Source organism: Scleropages formosus, chromosome 9 (assembly GCF_900964775.1).
Source record: "Scleropages formosus chromosome 9, fSclFor1.1, whole genome shotgun sequence".
NCBI classification, from domain to species: Eukaryota; Metazoa; Chordata; class Actinopteri; order Osteoglossiformes; family Osteoglossidae; genus Scleropages; species Scleropages formosus.
The window spans coordinates 8,123,956-8,141,420 of record NC_041814.1 but is presented as its reverse complement, the minus strand read 5'-3'; the positions used below and the strand labels follow the sequence as shown (position 1 = coordinate 8,141,420).

The 17,465-nt window shown below is 41.8% G+C and overlaps 1 protein-coding gene across 4 annotated transcripts; it reads left to right on the top strand.

The window, feature by feature from the left end:
- The first annotated feature begins 690 nt into the window (after positions 1-690).
- fam163ab (family with sequence similarity 163 member Ab) lies at positions 691-16,363 on the top strand. 4 transcript variants are annotated; one of them, XM_018726745.2, is made up of 5 exons: positions 691-1,109; positions 13,796-13,906; positions 14,105-14,212; positions 14,423-14,537; positions 15,115-16,363. In XM_018726745.2, exons 4-5 carry the CDS (start codon positions 14,445-14,447, stop codon positions 15,475-15,477), a joined length of 456 nt encoding a protein of 151 aa, XP_018582261.1. In that variant the 5' UTR covers positions 691-1,109; positions 13,796-13,906; positions 14,105-14,212; positions 14,423-14,444; the 3' UTR covers positions 15,478-16,363. The 4 variants fall into 4 exon arrangements, with proteins under 4 accessions (XP_018582261.1, XP_018582260.1, XP_018582259.1 ...); XM_018726744.2 differs by having other exon boundaries at positions 13,775-13,906; positions 14,110-14,188; XM_018726743.2 differs by having other exon boundaries at positions 13,775-13,906; positions 14,105-14,188.
- Positions 16,364-17,465: the final 1,102 nt, after the last annotated feature.

The following is a 17,465-nucleotide window of genomic DNA, read 5'->3' as shown; positions in this document are numbered from 1 at the left end:
GGAGAACATGCAAACTCCACACGGACTGAGCAGGGATTGAACCCACGTTCTCTCGCACCACCCAGGCGATGTGAGACACCAGGGGCTACTCGCTGTGTCACCGCTCCGCCCGAGTTCGGAAACAGTGTTTAACTTCGTCCTGTTTCGAAGGAGAATTGTCCCACGCATGGAGCAGCTCTCATCCACAGCAGTGCAGTGGCCTTTGCTGTCCGCACAGTTTACAGATCGCCTCTGCTCCGGGCCCGCGCTCAGTGGTGAGGAGCACGCATCTGGAGACAGCTGTTGCGTAATCCGATTACTGGCCATTGAGGCGACCCCCTCCCATCCAAAAAAGCGCCGCCTCTTCTCAACTCTTCAGCAGCTCTGGAGGAGCAGGAGCAGTCATCTTGTCCCCGTCGTCTTTTCTCGGCAGAAAATCCACTCATTAATCGTGTATATGGCTTCACGTGCCTTCCCACATTTTTCAGTTTTGTTCCACTGACTACTTAACATGCTTTGGATTTATTTTTTAACGTTGGACTTCAAAGACAAAGAAGACGATGGCAGATGATTTACGACAATACTTTTATTAAAACATTTCTTGCTCTACAATTACCATTTGTAGTAATATTTAATTAGAATCTCATTCAACAGATTAAATCCACACGAACGCTTTTCCACGCAGCTTGTGTTGCGTGAATGTGTGTTGTGCCTTGGTGTGGGATTGTTTTTTTTTTTCCGTTCCCAGTTTCCTCCGTGGGTTTCCAATCTGACCTTTAACTGAGCGCGCGCTTTTCTCCGTCACGCGCACTGTTGCGTTCGCGGGAAGGATCAGCGGCGCGCGCCGTTATTCGGTTTGCGGCGCGGATGGTGTGGCGCTCGAGCGTGCCGGTCCTCCCTGAAATGCGCTGCGGTTCCCTCGCGACTCCCTCCGTCGCAGGGGAGCTCCTAAGGCGTGACAAGTGAAGAGAAGGACAATGTGTGACTTCCTCGCGTGGCGGGGTGTTTTGCGTACCGTGCAAGACCGAAAATCTCCAACTTGAGTCTCGGCTCGCGACGTTTCCTTCGGCAGCGTCTTCACACTGCATTAGATTAGCACTGGTCGTGACGCGGGGACCGCGTTTCAAAAGGTAAGTTTTTGCAATGTTGAATCTTTAAATTACTATATTTATCAGGTGATCCACGCGTCTTGGTGTCTCTAGAACCCGGCTTGCGTGAGGAACGTGTGGAGAGTGTGACTGTTTTACTGATGCTCGATAATATAATACTGTCTGTGTGGCAGCGCGCGAGCCGGCGGAACGTCCTGCGTTCGGTGCGCGTGTGTGTGTCTGCAGCTGTTTCTATGAGAAATTCCGCCTTTTACGGTGATCAAGCGAATTCCGCGCTGTTCGCGTGCTGCTGTGGCAGGCAGACAAAAGCAGTGCGTGGCACGAGCGCGCGGAACGCAAAGAGCCGCCGATGCAGCGTCATCATGTCATTCCTCCCTCCACTCTCACACCCCATCGCGAGTGTGCGCGTGGCATGCTTGATGCTACAGGCCCGGCAGTCGCTGCGTGCGCGTGCTCCGACTGCACGGCGTGCTTCTGTGTCTCTCCACGTGAGAATGCAGTACGACAGTTCTGTTAATGCATTTTTTTTTTTTTTTTTTTTTTTTTTAAAGTTCGTGGGGCATTTCTGTATTTCACCGTCAGTGCACGCGCTTACGGCAGCGGAGTGCATGTGGATCCTGTGCTTAGAGGCTCTTGAGCAGAAGCGCTGGAGTAACTGAAATGACAGCAAAGACAACCGCAGTGATGAAGACCCCCTGGGCTCTGTCCCTCTACATTTATTTAGATCAGTGCAACTCCTTGATTTCCAGCCCAGACAAGCGCGCAGCAGTGATTTCCCAAAGGCCTCTGCACTACTATTCAGTCTGTCTGCCAGGGTCTGCTTTGGATACCTTAATTACTGCTGATGGGTCTTGTGTGAGGTGGAAATCGAGGACAAAGGTGACTTTTCTGTCAGTCAAGTGCCGTTGACTGCTCCAACACCAGCTGCTGTCATTGATACTGTCTCATTTCCCAGATCCATTGTAGTTGAAGAAACATAACCATGGTGACAAACAAGAGAAAATCAGATTGACAGGATTTCACTTCTTGCATTTAAGGTGCAGTGTATGAATATGGACATCCTTGTTTGGTACATGCCTGTCTAACTGATCTGGGTGAACACGAGAAGAACAAAGACTTCGACATGTAGGATCTACTACAATCTGTGTAAACCAAGCACTGTTGTCCAGTTACGATGTTTCTTCAACAATGAATGGGGAGAAAAAGTACTATTATTGCTATGCTGTGTTCCATTTTTGAGATGAGAAATTTTATGATACTTGTTTGTTTTATCTTCTGCAGACATTGTATTGCATGCCTTCTGAAGATACTTTCAGAGGTTCATTTTCTTCATTTTATTACTGCAGTTTATCAGTTGTCTGTGCCGGTGGTGGCCAAATGGGACATGTTCCTAGCAGAGAATAGTTTCTTCTAATGTCAAGTATGATTCGTTCTTTTCTTAGATGTTTCACTTTTGTGATTAGCTGATACTTTGTGCCCCATTGATATTAGTGAGCGTTAAATCATACAGCGTGACCATGTTCTGTTAACTGAGAATAATGTAACCTACTGTTAAGTAAATACAGTGTAGGTTCTTGGGTATGTTGGGAGATTGTGTAGTCTTTCATAGAGACTCAGAACTTGGAAAGGAGCGTGGGAGGACCCAGTTTTTAGATGTCGTTCACGTAATCATTACAAAATGACACTTATGAGGAAACAACTATTCCAAGCAACATCAGTGATGGCATTCAGGATTTGGGCCTGGAGTGTTGTTGTGCGTAAGCATGTATTGAACGGATTACTTTTCTCATAACTGCATGAATTGAACAAGCTTTGCAGAATGATCAGGCATCCTTGTGGGTCTGTGGTGACCCCATAAGACCTTTCATAGGAGGAAGCCAGCTGTGTTCCGTTGTGATACGTGATCTTAACTGGATCTTAAAACATGTTTTAACTGGAGAATGGGCAACCAATATTCAGCATATGTACATTAACTGGACAATTATTACAAGCCTGGTAAAAAAAACACAATCTCGTATTGTTCCTCTGTGAACGAAATTTGTAGCTTTTTTGCTTTCCATTAAAAACGGTCAAAATATGAAGCATATCACATTTATACATGGATAAGTGCGATATAGATTACTGACCTAAAAGAGCTGTATTTTCAGCCAAAATAAGTTAAGATAGTGGACTCTTTTGGATATTATTTTAAGTATGTTCTAGAAATCACAGCATCAGGAATAAGAAGTAAATATCAAAGTACTTAACTACCCAACATTATATATTTACACGACATCCGATTTTGGAAAGTTCTGTAAATGTAGAATATTTAATTTTTTTAAAATGTAAGATAATAAAATTAGGCAACGCCTTACCAGTTCATTAAATTTCTTATTAATTATTCATACCTTCAGATGACATTTACTTGACTTTTGTGAAGTATGATATTACAGGCTCCCTGAAAAATGTTCTTATATTCGGTTCCATTCAGTTCAGTTCCAAGGCATTTTCAGCGTGATTAAAATTGCATTTCGAGATTCATGGAGGTAAGAGGCCTGCCAGGTTGAAGTGCTGTTGCACCAGTGAGCAGAGCCTGGAACGGAGGGGTGTGCACCGCTGAAATGGAGCTCCCAAAGAGAGAGTTTCTTGGCAAAAATCATTTGTTTTGATGTATTTAATTCCATGAAACACGTCATAGAAAACCCACACACCAGTAACCCTGAGGTATTTACAGCTTATCATTCCTGAATTTGTCCTTAGACAATGAACAAGAACAGTCCTTTTTTTTTTTTTTTTCTTCCATTTGTTTCTCAAAAATGTTCTCGCTGTAGATGTATTTCCTTTCAGTACTTGTAGAGATGAGTGCTTTTTTGAAGAAGATGATGGTGTGGGGGCTGGGGGGGGGGGTTAAGCTGAATACCTGGCTAAAACTGCCTAGTGATGGAAAAATATTGTTGCAGGAATTAGATTTAAATATTTTAAAAGCTTGGCTTTAAATTTGAAGGCTTGCTGTGATTCCAAGTGCAAAGTTAAAGGTGCCTTCACCAAGACTTGAATGATTATCTAACAGTGGAGAAATATTACCAGGGCTTTATTCAGTACTGTACTCTGACCATAGTGCAGTATCCTTGATTCGGTGCTTTACTTAGGCACAAATCTCTAATTCAGCTTTCTCATTACAGGGAGAAAATATTGTCTAATTTCAGAATTCAAACCATTTTTACATGAAAAACCTTTCTTGGCTGTAAATAAAAGCTAGTTACAATTGGTATTTGTAAAGTACAAGTATATCCTGTAGTTTTTAAATTTACGCACTGAAAGAGTAAAGATTGGGGTTAATGTTACACTGATGAGCTTTATTACCAGGTTCCTAACTTTAATTTAGGGCTAATGTGACATGGTACTCAACTCTCTCCGATGGGACTGGAAAGAGGAAATGAATGGTCACCTGTCTAACAGGAAATAAACAGGAAACATTTTGCTTTTAAGAGAAATGAGACCCAGATTCATACCTAGTTACAGTGTGGAGACCTCTTTAATACAAAGACATTTTTTGCATTATGAGTGTCTATGCAGAATTGTGATGGTGTAGAAACTGTGCTTTGTTTACAGTATATTTTGCTCTGAAAAAGCTATTCAGGACCAGAGCTAAATTAACTGCAAAGAAGACACTTTTAATTCTTAAATATTAATTTGTAGAAATGAGAGCAACAAATGCTCTATTGCATTTACAGGTAGTATCTATTAACATCTACAGCGGTCACTCAGCTCTACTGCAGTGTGCAAGATGTTCACCAAGAGTTTTCAGTGTTTGCTTTGAATATTTCCTCATTGTACTTTCTTTAAAGCAATTTGAGTACCTTTGGATGCATTGAGGCACATGGTCGCAAGTGCTGAATAAATAGTCCTTCAACGCCTGGATGATGCTTTACTGCCTGACATCTGAGGCCATCTCCCGATTTGTCCTTGGAGGGGTATGCACACGCCGGGTGGCCATAAATCTGGCAGCCGTGCCCCGCTGGCACATGCGGCCTCAGCTGGAGTCTGAAATGGCCGGGGAGATGGAAAGGAGATGAGGACAGTGCCTTTCCACACAGAACTGTGGGATAGCAGCAGATCCAAGAGATGAGAAATGAAACGTACAGTACTTGATTTTGTTCCGTACTCAACATTCTTCCTGTACCACAACAGTTCAGTCTATAGTAGAATGTGTACAAAAGCCCTAATGTCTCACCGAAAACGAAACTGATTGTGAATTTAAAAATTGTAGTGGAACTAAAATGTCTTGCCATACAGGCGTATGGATGTGAGGCCACAGTATTACAGAGTTAGTTAATCACTTGACATAAGTCATAATAATGGGCCTGCCAACATCTCTCCAATATGTCGCCACTTTCATTGATTCTGTTTGTATGCGTCCTGTCTGCTCTGCAGGACAATTTGTAATCACCAGTGCTGATGGACAGGGAATTCAGATAGGAACTGGCAAAAATATGTTCACAGAGATTTGTGGGTGCTCAAGTTGGGCTTGAGTGTGTACCGGTGCTTGCCCATACTCTGTCTCAGTGTTACATGTTCTCTTAGCACAGGGCTGTCACCCCTTGTTTGTTCAGAGGTCCTTATGATTACAGTTCACCCAAGCAGCTATAAAACAGCTGCCTGCGTCCAAAACCCGGTACAATGCCGATGCGGAGAGGGATCCAAAAACAGACTTTCCCAGAAAAAGACATTTTTGGTTGCAGGCGTCTACATGTTGACTTCGCAGCCATGGAACTCGGATTGTTTATTCTCCTGCAGTACTGAGTGTGGGTTTACGGTCAGAATGAAGGTAGGAGCCAGCATGTAGCACAGGTTCAAAGACTAAATTGACACCGTAGTAGAAATGCTTTTAATATTCCGGTACATGCTTTGACAAAAACTTATCAAGTTGTCTCACAGCTTTTCCTTGCTTTCATGTGAGGAATACACCTGAGATGGGCAGTTAAGGTTGGGTTTCCTCCTGCCTTGTCCTTAAGGTAGAATCAATGCACGAGTGCAAGGTCAAGACATCTCTGCTTGATGCCTTCAGGCTTTTCACATCCTTGTTAAAATGAGCATGCCGTGATTTCGTAGAAAGAAATAGACCCAACCCACTTTGTCTGAGACATAACCGGAAGTACCTAACATAATGCCAATCAGACAGACAAACGAGGTGCATAAGTGAAAACCTACTGTAACTTACGATAACGGAATTACAAAATTACATTAACTCTGTGACTGCAAATCCCATTTTAATTTTTCCCCCCCAAAGATAGTGAGCCAAAGCATTTCTATGAATTCCCTCAGCTGAAAAGCTTTAGTCAAAACAAGTTTTATGCAGCCAAGGAGATTTGCTGGGATATCACATGATTAAATGGATTTTATTTTTGTGCACAAGAGTGTCATTGTTACAGACACATCTGAGTCAGCTTTTTGTTGGGGAGTCAGTAAAATGTGGCTTAAAGTGGGATTAATTTAAAACTCTGACTATACAGTACTGGTGGTGCTATTACAGGACCCTCCATTAAGTCCAAATGGGTGTTTTCTTTTTTTTTTCCTCGTTGTATATGTGTAGAAATCCAGAAATTGCACGGTGTGTGAGAATGAACTAAATTAGGTGCAGCAGTGCCCCAGGAAAGGATCAACACAAATCCTGCTCTGCTAAACCATTAGTGGCACATGACCTCTATAGCAGGACAGTTGTGACAGGTTTATAGCTGATAAATATACAGTTCACTTTTTCCTTAATGATCACATTTATCCACCTGTGCTGACAAACCTATAATCATGTTTCTCCCAAGTTAGGTTTTCTGTTACTTTCTCTTTGTTTTGCTTGATGCAGTTGTAAAAACCCATAGGTGTCTTGGCCTTACTGTTTTGACTTGAAGAGCTTGAAATTTTTGGAAAAATGTGTACAACTGCATGAGGGGAAAAGGGAGAAACATGATTGGCGAGGGACTATGTAAGATCTGATGTCAACGAATAACTAGAGGAGAGAAATAACTCCATATCCGCTTGCGGTGTTTGCGATGTAACTAGGTGCATGTGGATATTTTCAGAGCGTCATTCATGAAGAAACAACAGAGCATTGCCCTGTACTGGAAGATGAGAGAACCTCAGATGTTTCCCTTATCAAGACAAACAACAGATCCCTGAACAGCTGCCGAAGACTGAGTTTGCAATGGACTCCAGTGGTCTGTCAGTCATTTCCTTGAATTTGCAAGCATCTCTTCACATGACTTCCCAGCCAAGGTTCTGGCTTTAGTTGAAGGTGTGAGAGTTTTTGACAGATGGTTGACGACATCGTTAGGTGACATGAAGAAGCACATGGAGGAACGGATGCTGTGGAGCTGTCCTTGGTGCTACTCGGTGAGGATTCAGCCCAAGCGTTGTGCCTCACTCGCTGGAAGCAGTCTGGCAGTTTCACCAAACACCAGAGTGGGTGTGAATGTGTTGGTGACAGATAAATCTGTAGAGCGAGAATGCGCAAAAACGCATCCCATTGGTTTCGAGTTCCATCTAAGATCACATATCGGTCCACATTTTAAGAAAATGCACCCCTTTTTAAGATGAGTTGTTATCACTTCTGTTGTTTCCATTTCCTCTTTGTATGGAGTGCTACATGTGTGACTGCTGGCTACCATTAATTATCACTTGCATTTTAAAATTATTCCGGATGGTAGCAAGAACAGGAACTAACTGAATGGGTTGCTTGGTGAAGAGTTGGGGGGGGGCGGTGGGTGGGTGTGGGAATTGTGGAAAACAGAGAAGAAGACACGAGACCAGGATGTAAGGAAGGGAGAAATGAGAGAGGAAATGGAGGAAGTCGGGAGGGGATGGTGGAAAGCATGGCAGAGGGAGAGTGGGCACGGAGAGAAGCTGGAGTTCTGTGGAGAGTGGGGAGACTTGGGATCATGGGTATCTGTGGTGTCAGAGGGGATTGGGTCAGGGTTGGGGAAGCAATCTTGGACACCGTGGCAATGGAGATATATGAGCCTGAGCATATTGATCTGCGGACTCATTGCTGTAATAGAGTGAGCAGAATGATAAAGGGGTGTGTTGACAGGGCACGTGCTGCATTGGCCCAGTAAGAACGTGCTGAGCTGTGTAGTCTTTGAGCCTGGGCGGCAGGGGGTCCCGTCAAGCCCAGTTCCTCCAGTGCAGGCTGCAAGGAATTTCCAGAAGAGCTTATTTCTGAATGTAATTGAGTTTTCCTTGCATTTTAAGGATTTACAGTTTGCTTCTTCAGAGCAGTGACTAATTCAAGACTTCCAGCATAGAATACTCCAGATTCTTCTGTCCTGCCTCCAAGTACGCTCGTGTGCGTGTATGGCACTACAGAGCTATCAGTCCGGTCAGCTACACATTGCCAGCTTTGTGTTTGTTTTTGAATCGTCACACAAATGAGTAGAAGAAATTACTGTATGGCTAGAAGGGAAAAAATTTAACATATTTTTTGTGTAATGGGTTGAAATGGAGATAAATTAGAGAAATGTATGCACCCTGGGTCCTCATCTTATGCATATTTCACAAATTTTCAAAGGTAAGAACATTTTTCTGGTTATCTTTAATTGCAGTTTCTTCACTTGTCTATTTTCTAATGTATGTTACAGAGTGAACGTTACCCGCGTTTGTGTTTAGGTGTTAGTAGGTAGGAAAAACCACCCAAACTGTAGGAGTGTGTGATCGGATTAATTCGACTTCCTTCCAGCGCTTACAGCTCCTGTCTGGCGTTTCAGAGTGTTGGTGATTGGGCAGCATTAAATAATTTCTGGAAATGAAGTATTCTTACTTTCAGCCATTTTAAACTAGTTTTAGTTTTAATGTATCTTAAAGTTATTACAATATTAGAAGTATATTTTATATTCATTTAGCTGGCGCTTTTCTCCAAATCAACTTACAGTTATTTACTCATTTATACAACTGGATGATTTTTGTTTTCCTGGAGTAATTTTAGGGTATGTACTTTGCTCAAGGATATTACAACTGGGGGTGGGACTTGAACCTGTGAGTCCAAAGGCAAGACCTGGAGCCACTACACTACCAGCTGGCCCCTTTATTTTGTTACAGCTATATCAATACTCTTTTAGAGAACTTACACAACAAATAAATAGAGGTATGTCTCTATTACATTTTACTGATTGTATAAATAAAACTAATTAAAAATGGCCAAATACTGAAGAATTTTGCACAATTCATTTGAAGTTAATCAAGAATCATGCATTGAAGTCCTGATATTCCTTGCCTTACACCCTGTGTTTTCCAGGATAGGTTCTGAAAGACAGCAACCCTGCGTTAGATAAGAGGCAGATAATGGAATAAAAAGGCTAACAATAAATTTGTAATTGTATGAGATTATACAATTAGAGATATGAGATATAGTGTGTGAGCTACAGACATGCTGCCCTCCATATATATATAGGCTCCGGTTCCCCGCGACCCCGTATGGGACAAGCAGTTCTGAAAATGTGTGTGTGTGTGTGTGTGTGTGTGTGTGTGTGTGTGTGTGTGTGTATATATATATATATATATATATGCACACACGCACGCACACACACACGTACACACATACACCGATTAGCCAAAACATAAAAACCACCTGCATAATATTGTGTAGGACCCCCTCATGCCGCCAAGACAGCTCTGACCCGTCGAGGCATGGGCTCCACAAGACCTCTGAATGTGTCCTGTGGTATCTGACACCAAGATGTTGGCAGCAGATCCTTGAAGTCCTCTAGGTGGGGCCTCCATGGATCAGACTTGTTTTTCCAGCACATCCCACAGATGCTCAATCAGATTGAGACCTGGGGAATTTGGAGGCCAAGTCAACACTGTGAACTCTTTGTCATGTTCCTGAAACTGTTCCTGAACAATTTTTGCAGTGTGGCAGGGCCACTGCCATCAGGAAATACCGTTGCCATGAAGGGGTGTACATGGTCTACAACAGTCTTAGGTCTAGTCTAGTCTAGATAAGGGGTATGTGTCAAAGAAACATCCACATGAATGCCAGGACCCAGTATTTCCTAGCAGAACATTTCCCAGAGCATCACACTGCCTCCACCGGCTTGCCTTCTTCCCATAATGCATCCTGCTGCCATCTCTTCCCCAGGTAAATGACACACACCCACCCGGCTGTCCACTTGGTCTTAAAGAAAACGTGATTCATCAGACCAGGCCACCTTTTTCCATTGCGCCATGGTCCAGTTCTAATGCTCACGTGCTCTTTGTAGGTGCTTTCAGTGGTGGACAAGGGTCAGCATGAACACTCTGACCAATCTGCGGCTACGCAGCCCCATACGCGGCAAGCTGTGAGGCACTGTGTTTTCTGACACCTTTGTATCATGGCCAGCATTAAGGTTTTCAGCAATTTGTGCTGCAGTAGCTCTTCTGTGGGATTGGACCAGATGGGCTAGCCTTCACTCCCCATGTGCATCAATGAGCCTTGGGCACCCATGACCCTGTCGCCGATTCACCAGTTGTCCTTCCTTGGACCACTTTTGGTAGGTACTAACCACTACATACCGGGAACACCCCAGAAGACCTGCTGTTTTGGAGATGCTCTGACCCAGTTGTCTAGCCATCACAATTTGGCCCTTGTCACAGTCGTTCAGATCCTTACGCTTGCCCGTTTTTCCGGCTTCCAACACATTCAATTCAAGAACTGACTGTTCACTTGCTGCCTAATATATCCTACCCATTGACAGGTGCCATTGTAATGAGATAATCAGTGTTGTTCAATTATTTCTTATTTTGATGAACACAGGGCTGAGTGATGGAGAGCATCTGTATGTTTCCCCTTCGGCTGAAGACCTTTGTCCAATATCCTTCAACAGTGGGGGTGACCAAGGCATGTGGCATGTCTGCGTTGTCACACTGATGAGGCCATGTGCTGAACAGCTGAGTCTGATACAGCTTTCACCTGTGCTGGCATGTGAGCAATAGACCTTGTCAGTCTTCTGGAGTGCATTGCATGACTGGGGGCTGCGGCGTGGGATACAGGCCTCTCTGTTCTCTCGCTAATGGTGGACAAAAAGCAGAAGCCTGAGACAGATGCACAGAAGGAACTATATTGATGTCATACAGGGTTGGGTTATGGGTGGGTTTAAAAGGCTTAGCAGCCAGACCTATCCCATTATCCTACATTCATTTAGAACAGGAACAGTTAATTGCAGTTCCTCGTGATTTTCATTATTCCAGCAAAGGCTGTACACTTCACCTGTAAACTTACAATTAATAATGAAATGCCTTAGTGTGATATTTACTAAGGTCGAAGCAGATTTACTGCTGAACAACTGCTTTTGGTGCGGGAAGAGAAAAAGCGAAGCAACCTTATATTTAGTTTGAAGTGATTTGTGTGGAGAGATGAGCAAAGGTTTGAAATGCAGCTGGGGATTTTACGGATGTGTCAAAAGAGTTTGTCGTAATCCCAGTAATTGTGAGCACTGTAAGGCTAGGTTTGTCTGAATAGGAGCGTCGGAGGAGTTCAGCTCTGACAGGATGCCACCTGTGTCCCGGAGGGAGGATCGCCACGTGTCTTGGGGTCTCGGCTGCGCCATCATTATCCTCCAGCAGCCGCATAATTACATTCTATTAGACCAGCTCCTAAATCAAATCTCTGGTGCTGGTCAAACTCAATTCCTTCTAGTTGACTGGTCCAGCATTTCCTCTTTCAGCGCCTGCTTTATGCAATGATTTTTTCCATATGAATGAAAGCCCCTGTCATTCTGCCCCCTGCCCCACGAATAATCGGTTTCAGTTCTGTCCCTTGTTTAAAAAAAGAAAGAAAAAAGCAGGGAAAAGTCATATTGCACTGTATAATTTAAAAGCCTTGGTGTGGTATAATGGACTAGCACTGTCCAAGAGAAACGTTTAAACTGAGTCTCCAACGTGCCGTAAGCGTGACGGTGGAGGTGCTCTTCCTCTGTTTTTGGAGCGATGGTGATGTACAATATTCCCCGAATAGGTGAAGCTCAGTCCATCTGTTCAGTGTCATGTCCAGTGTAGCAACTGTTCCCAAAGAATGTTCCACAGCTTTAATGTGTGACTGTTTCACAGTCGACATTCTGCTTCCAGACACTAGAATAATGTAATTCAAAATTATAATATGTATTTTGAAAATTAACAACAACTGATGTTTAACAAATCTTTAAGACTGTTTACTAAAGGTGAATGAGTAGTAAAAAAAAATAACTTTAATTTGTGCTTTGTGGGATAATCAGGGCTTTGACCCACCCTCTTCCTCTGTATGTCGGTACGAGGATTCCAGTGTTTTCTTCTTGCTCCAGGTTCCTCTTTCTCCTGTGTGACATATTACATGCATATCTCATAATTCTATTTCCATGACTGGAAAGGCCTGCCTGTTAATGTCTTGGAGGGACAGGGTTGTGGAAACACAGTATATTACCCACTTGACAGAGCACAAAGTACTTAATTCAAGCCACTTTTGTTTCATATACGGACATTACCATTTATTAACCTGTATTATAATTTTATGGAACCATCCAGTGTAGACTTTTAGCTGGGGGGAAGATTCTGGGCATTCTCTTCTTGTCGAACAGAATGCAGTTATTTTGCAGCATTAGAAATAATTTAGTTCTGTGACTATTAGTGCATCTCTGTTCAGACATGACTAAGTTACCTGTTTTTTGTAGAATAAGTACATGTACTTTTGATTAAAACAGATTGCTGAAAAGTGGATATGGTAGTATGTTGGATTTTTGGCTGGCAGAACATGTTTGCCGTTATTATTTAGCCCCGTTTAGTGGATGCCGTTAGAATTGCAAGTCAAAGATGACTCTTGCAAGACATGTTCCCTGACGCTAATACAGCACCGCTTACAGCGAAAAAGGGTACATTGTGGGGGATATGTTATCTTTAAGAAGTGATGGAAAACATTGCTAATAATAATCTTTGAGACATAATTAAATGACAGAGAAGCACACTGGCCTGTTTAGCTTTTGGTCTTTTGCAGAAGGCGCCTTACATTCTGCTTCATCAGCTTAGACACTTGAGATAGATGTATAGGAATATAACAAGTTGGGTGATGCTGTATAAATCCCATTTTGTGCAAAAACACATTAAACAAGAGAGGTAGCACAGGAAGAACTGATGTTCATCAGGGGATACAGAGATTGAAAGAAGACATAATTATACATTTCATTTTTCTTCTAATAATCATTACTGTATTTGAAACCTGATATTCTTAATTTTACAAATTTAATAAGTTCCCCTGTTTTTAGACTGCTTTCTCTGCATTATCATAGCTCATGGAATCAAATGTAGCAGGATGCAAAAACACAATTCTTGCTGGAAGACTGCTTACAGCTCCTTTTGTAGAATGTGGTAGTGTCATTTTTCGTGAGCAGGAATGACATCTGTTGATTTGTATGTAGGTCCAAGATTTTCTTTAAAAATATTACAAAATGCAACATATTAACTTTTAATGAACTGGCACTTTCAATTTTAGTTTAAAATGCATCTCTCAAGGGGTACTGAGATGTATCTACAAGGCACATATGCCTAAAGTGAGACATGGTCACAAGTAGTCTGAAACAGCATCTAATTGGTCACTATATAGCTGAGACAGTCTGTACTTGACTTAACACACTTAGAACTGTATTGAAGACAGAGAATGGATTGCTTTCATTTCTATGCTAACCTTGGCTATGTTATAAATTTCACTCCCACAGCACCTTCTCATCCACTCACAGAAATTAAAGCTGAGGTTTGCATTGAGGCCCATTCTACCCTGTGATGCTATACAGCAGGGCTCAGAAGTGACACAACCTTCCCAGACTACTCCTCATCACCTCATTTTTGATGTGAGTACTGGAGCAGCAGATAAAGGCCATCATCAATATCATCAAATGCATACACTTCCTATTAAGATTCAGGGATAATAGAATTTTTTGAGTTCCCTTAATACAAATTAAGTACATAAGCTGCCTTTACATTGATAAAATATTATGTACTACCAGTTTGTTGACTTTTGTGTGTTACTGTCACCTTAATTTTGTCAGGAAAGCTGTAAGACATGGGAAGATGATTTTATTCTTTCTGAAAATGAATCAGTGACTCACAAGCGCCCCCTACTGCCGTTGCAGGTATTAAAGCACACTTTGCTGAATGTAAGTTTTATTTGAGTGGTTTACTTCTGATTGTGATACAATACACTCAGTAATGCCCTGGCCTTAGTGTTATTAATTGTGATATTAAATGCCTTACCTGTTGGACCTTTTACTAACACTGTATGATGATTGATTATGATGTCCTAAAAATCACATCTTTACCATCAATAAAATGTTGCATAAGTGCCTGTGACCCTTTTGTCTTTGCAGGGTTTGATGGAGATCTGGTCGAATGACAGCTGGAACTGTGGTTATAACTGGAGGAATACTTGCTACGGTGATACTCCTGTGTATCATAGCCGTGCTCTGTTACTGTAGGCTCCAGGTGAGAACCATGTGCATGTGTGTGTAATCACCCTCAGTTCTTTACTTCAGTGAGTCCCTAGTAAACACAGTGGTCACAGCTTGGATGATCCCTAATACATGCTGATATCCTATGAAAGAATATGTGCACTGCTGTGTTTTGGTAAACCTTAAACTTGCACATTTGCATGAGCTTGAAGTAAATTCTCTCATCATATTTCACTTGTGAAAGTCCTAATTTAATGTGTTTAGACTTAGTGACATTGCAAATCCATCAAAGCAAATTTTAACCAAGCTTACTAACTATGAACAAATGAGCATGTCAGCAAAAACTGGGAGCAGGTAAATGAGACACAGAAATGTGTGTGTTGGTTAAGACACGACTAACTCTTCCTTATCTTCTCTCTCTCTCCAACTCCTTAATCTCCATTTCACTTTTCGAAAACATATTTTTCCTGTTCTCTTATCCTCACCACTCTTCAATTCTTGTCTGCTTACCACTCACCATACTCCTTATTTTTCTTCTTTGTTCCTTAATCCTTCTTTTACTCCACCCCACATTTCTGCCCCCTTGTATTCTCATCTGAATTTGCTTGCAGTATTACTGTTGTAAAAGAAATGAGCTGGAAGGTGATGCAGGGCCAGGTGCTCGGCCTCAATTTGCTTGCAATGCATGCAGCACTCCAGGCTTGGATGGGGCTGCAGTCTCGGCCCTCTCCTTGTCACCTGAACCCACCCCACCCCGCAGCTACTGTCCCACCTGCTCACCCTATGGCTCGCCCTTCTACATCCGCACCGCAGATGAGATGCGCAATGGTGGTGAGCGCATCACCTACATGCCCACCCACTTTGAGAATCCATCATTGTCACTGGCCCTGCCTGCGGTTTATGGCACCCCGCTGAGCTCCCGCAATACACAAGACTTCTATACCAACAGCCGTGCCATCAGCACTGATGTCTGACCTGTAGCTTCCAGAGGACCTAGCCACAGAATCAAGGTCTTACAACATCTTTTACCAACTCTGAAGTCAGTGATGACGGGGCACCGATTTGCCAGCTGTGGACTTTGAAGCCTCAGAAGTCTTCAAACGCAGCCACAGACTTTTTCCCTCTTTTTTGCTTAGGATTTAAATGCATTAAAACATATATTTAAAAGAATACCTAGAATAATGGATGAGGGCTATCTTTATTCCAGTTCAACCTGCTCCAACTTTTGGGGTTTATCTTCTCAATTAACAGAAAAGTAAAAGGAGAATTTATATACTTAATTCTGCAAAAGAAACAACTTTTTGACTATGAAAAAAAATCAATAAAGAGATTCAATTTTTTCCAGTCAGTATTTTTACATAATTAGACAAGGAAGTATAACACAGAAAAATACAGCTTCAGTGCATTTTCTATGCAAGTACAGTGGACTCATGCCCATCAAGGGGAGCGAGAAATAAAAATGAGTATTGAAGCTATTTGTCCTGGACTACTTTTTTTTTTTTTTTGTAGTAGAAACTGTCATCTTTTGAGGGGACATAAGTAAACTTCTTGTAGTGAGACAAGGACTGCTGAGGAATAAGGAAAAAAGCAGAATGCCTAGTTTAAGTTGATGTTACTTCTGTGTTTCACTCAGCCTCCCCCTATTCTAACAATAAATGTTAAAACTCACTGATTTACAGATGTGCGATAAGTATTTTAGGGCATAAGTTATTTTCTTAAGCCAATGATGTGTTTCCCACTGGGGACAGACCAGCCAATTTGTTTCAGTACATCAAACATCCCTTCTAGCGGTACCACCCATGATGCTGCCAGGAGACTGGCAACAGAGCAGAGAATACTGTAGATTAGAAAGATTTTATAATACAGTATTACAGGATTGTGATGCAAAAACAAACATAAGAATTGCATTAAGTATTTATTTCTTTGTCTTGGTATGTTTATTTCACTAATTCAGTGGTGAGTTTTGTAATGCCACCAAATCAAGTGAAATTTAGTATGCTTGTTGTAAACAAAGTCACATCTGGTTGGACTGTAATTTATACCATTTGGAATGAATACTTTTGTTGTATCCCTTCATTGTTCACCTGCTGTATATGTAATTCTCTTTTAATCACTCCTATGTGTCTTCAGTTCAAACAATATGAAAGTAGAAGTGTCTACATTTGTGACACAGTTTAAAGTAATATTGGCTAAAGATGCTTGCATTGTATTTGGTATATTACTTATATACCATGCTATAACTTTCTTTCCATGTCTTTCTAGTTTAGGACATGTTTTTATTTTTTTTAACTCTAGTATCAAACCTGAATAAATAATGATAAACACTGGTGGTAATGTAAAAGTAACTGTGTTTGTAGTGCTCTCAGTAACACTTCTCTCCTGCTGCAGTGCACAGCATTCTGCAGGATCGCTGCCAAGTGTCACACTGAACATCAGGAGCAGTCCTTTGTTCTCTGTAATAACAAATCCTTCACCCCATAGAAAGAAAGAGCTCTTGAGCTCCACCACTGAGTCAGATGCCCACTTAGACCCTCTGCCTTGTGCCCTAATTCACTCCATTCCCGTAGGACACTTCGACCCGTAGCTTGGTTGTAAAATAAACCTTACTCTTACAGTATGTGGCACATCATGCCTTGTATTTAATCTTTTTATTCTTTTCTTAGCTTCTTTTTTAAATGAAATGTATTAAACATTGAAAGACTAAATAAAAATATCCACATTTCACAGAATGCTCCCTTTTGAAAACTATTAAATATTTATAATTGCTTGAAATGTTGTACTTGTTCATTATGTCTGAGTGTTTCTTAATTTTTAAAATTTTTTTTTGTATATACTAGCCCTACCAAAGCCTTATGCGCGTGTGGCACATTTTCAAAGTAGTTAAAATGATTGTCAGACATGGTCACACACCTGTTGAATGTTTCTAGCAACTGAAAAAATGTAAATGTTTATGGTTGATATA

Bases quoted from the DNA above. Each gene is read 5' to 3' on its own strand.
- fam163ab (XM_018726745.2), top strand. From the start codon at position 14,445: ATGACAGCTGGAACTGTGGTTATAACTGGAGGAATACTTGCTACGGTG. The intron at 14,538-15,114 runs GTGAGAACCATG...ATTTGCTTGCAG, and splicing joins TCTGTTACTGTAGGCTCCAG to TATTACTGTTGTAAAAGAAA.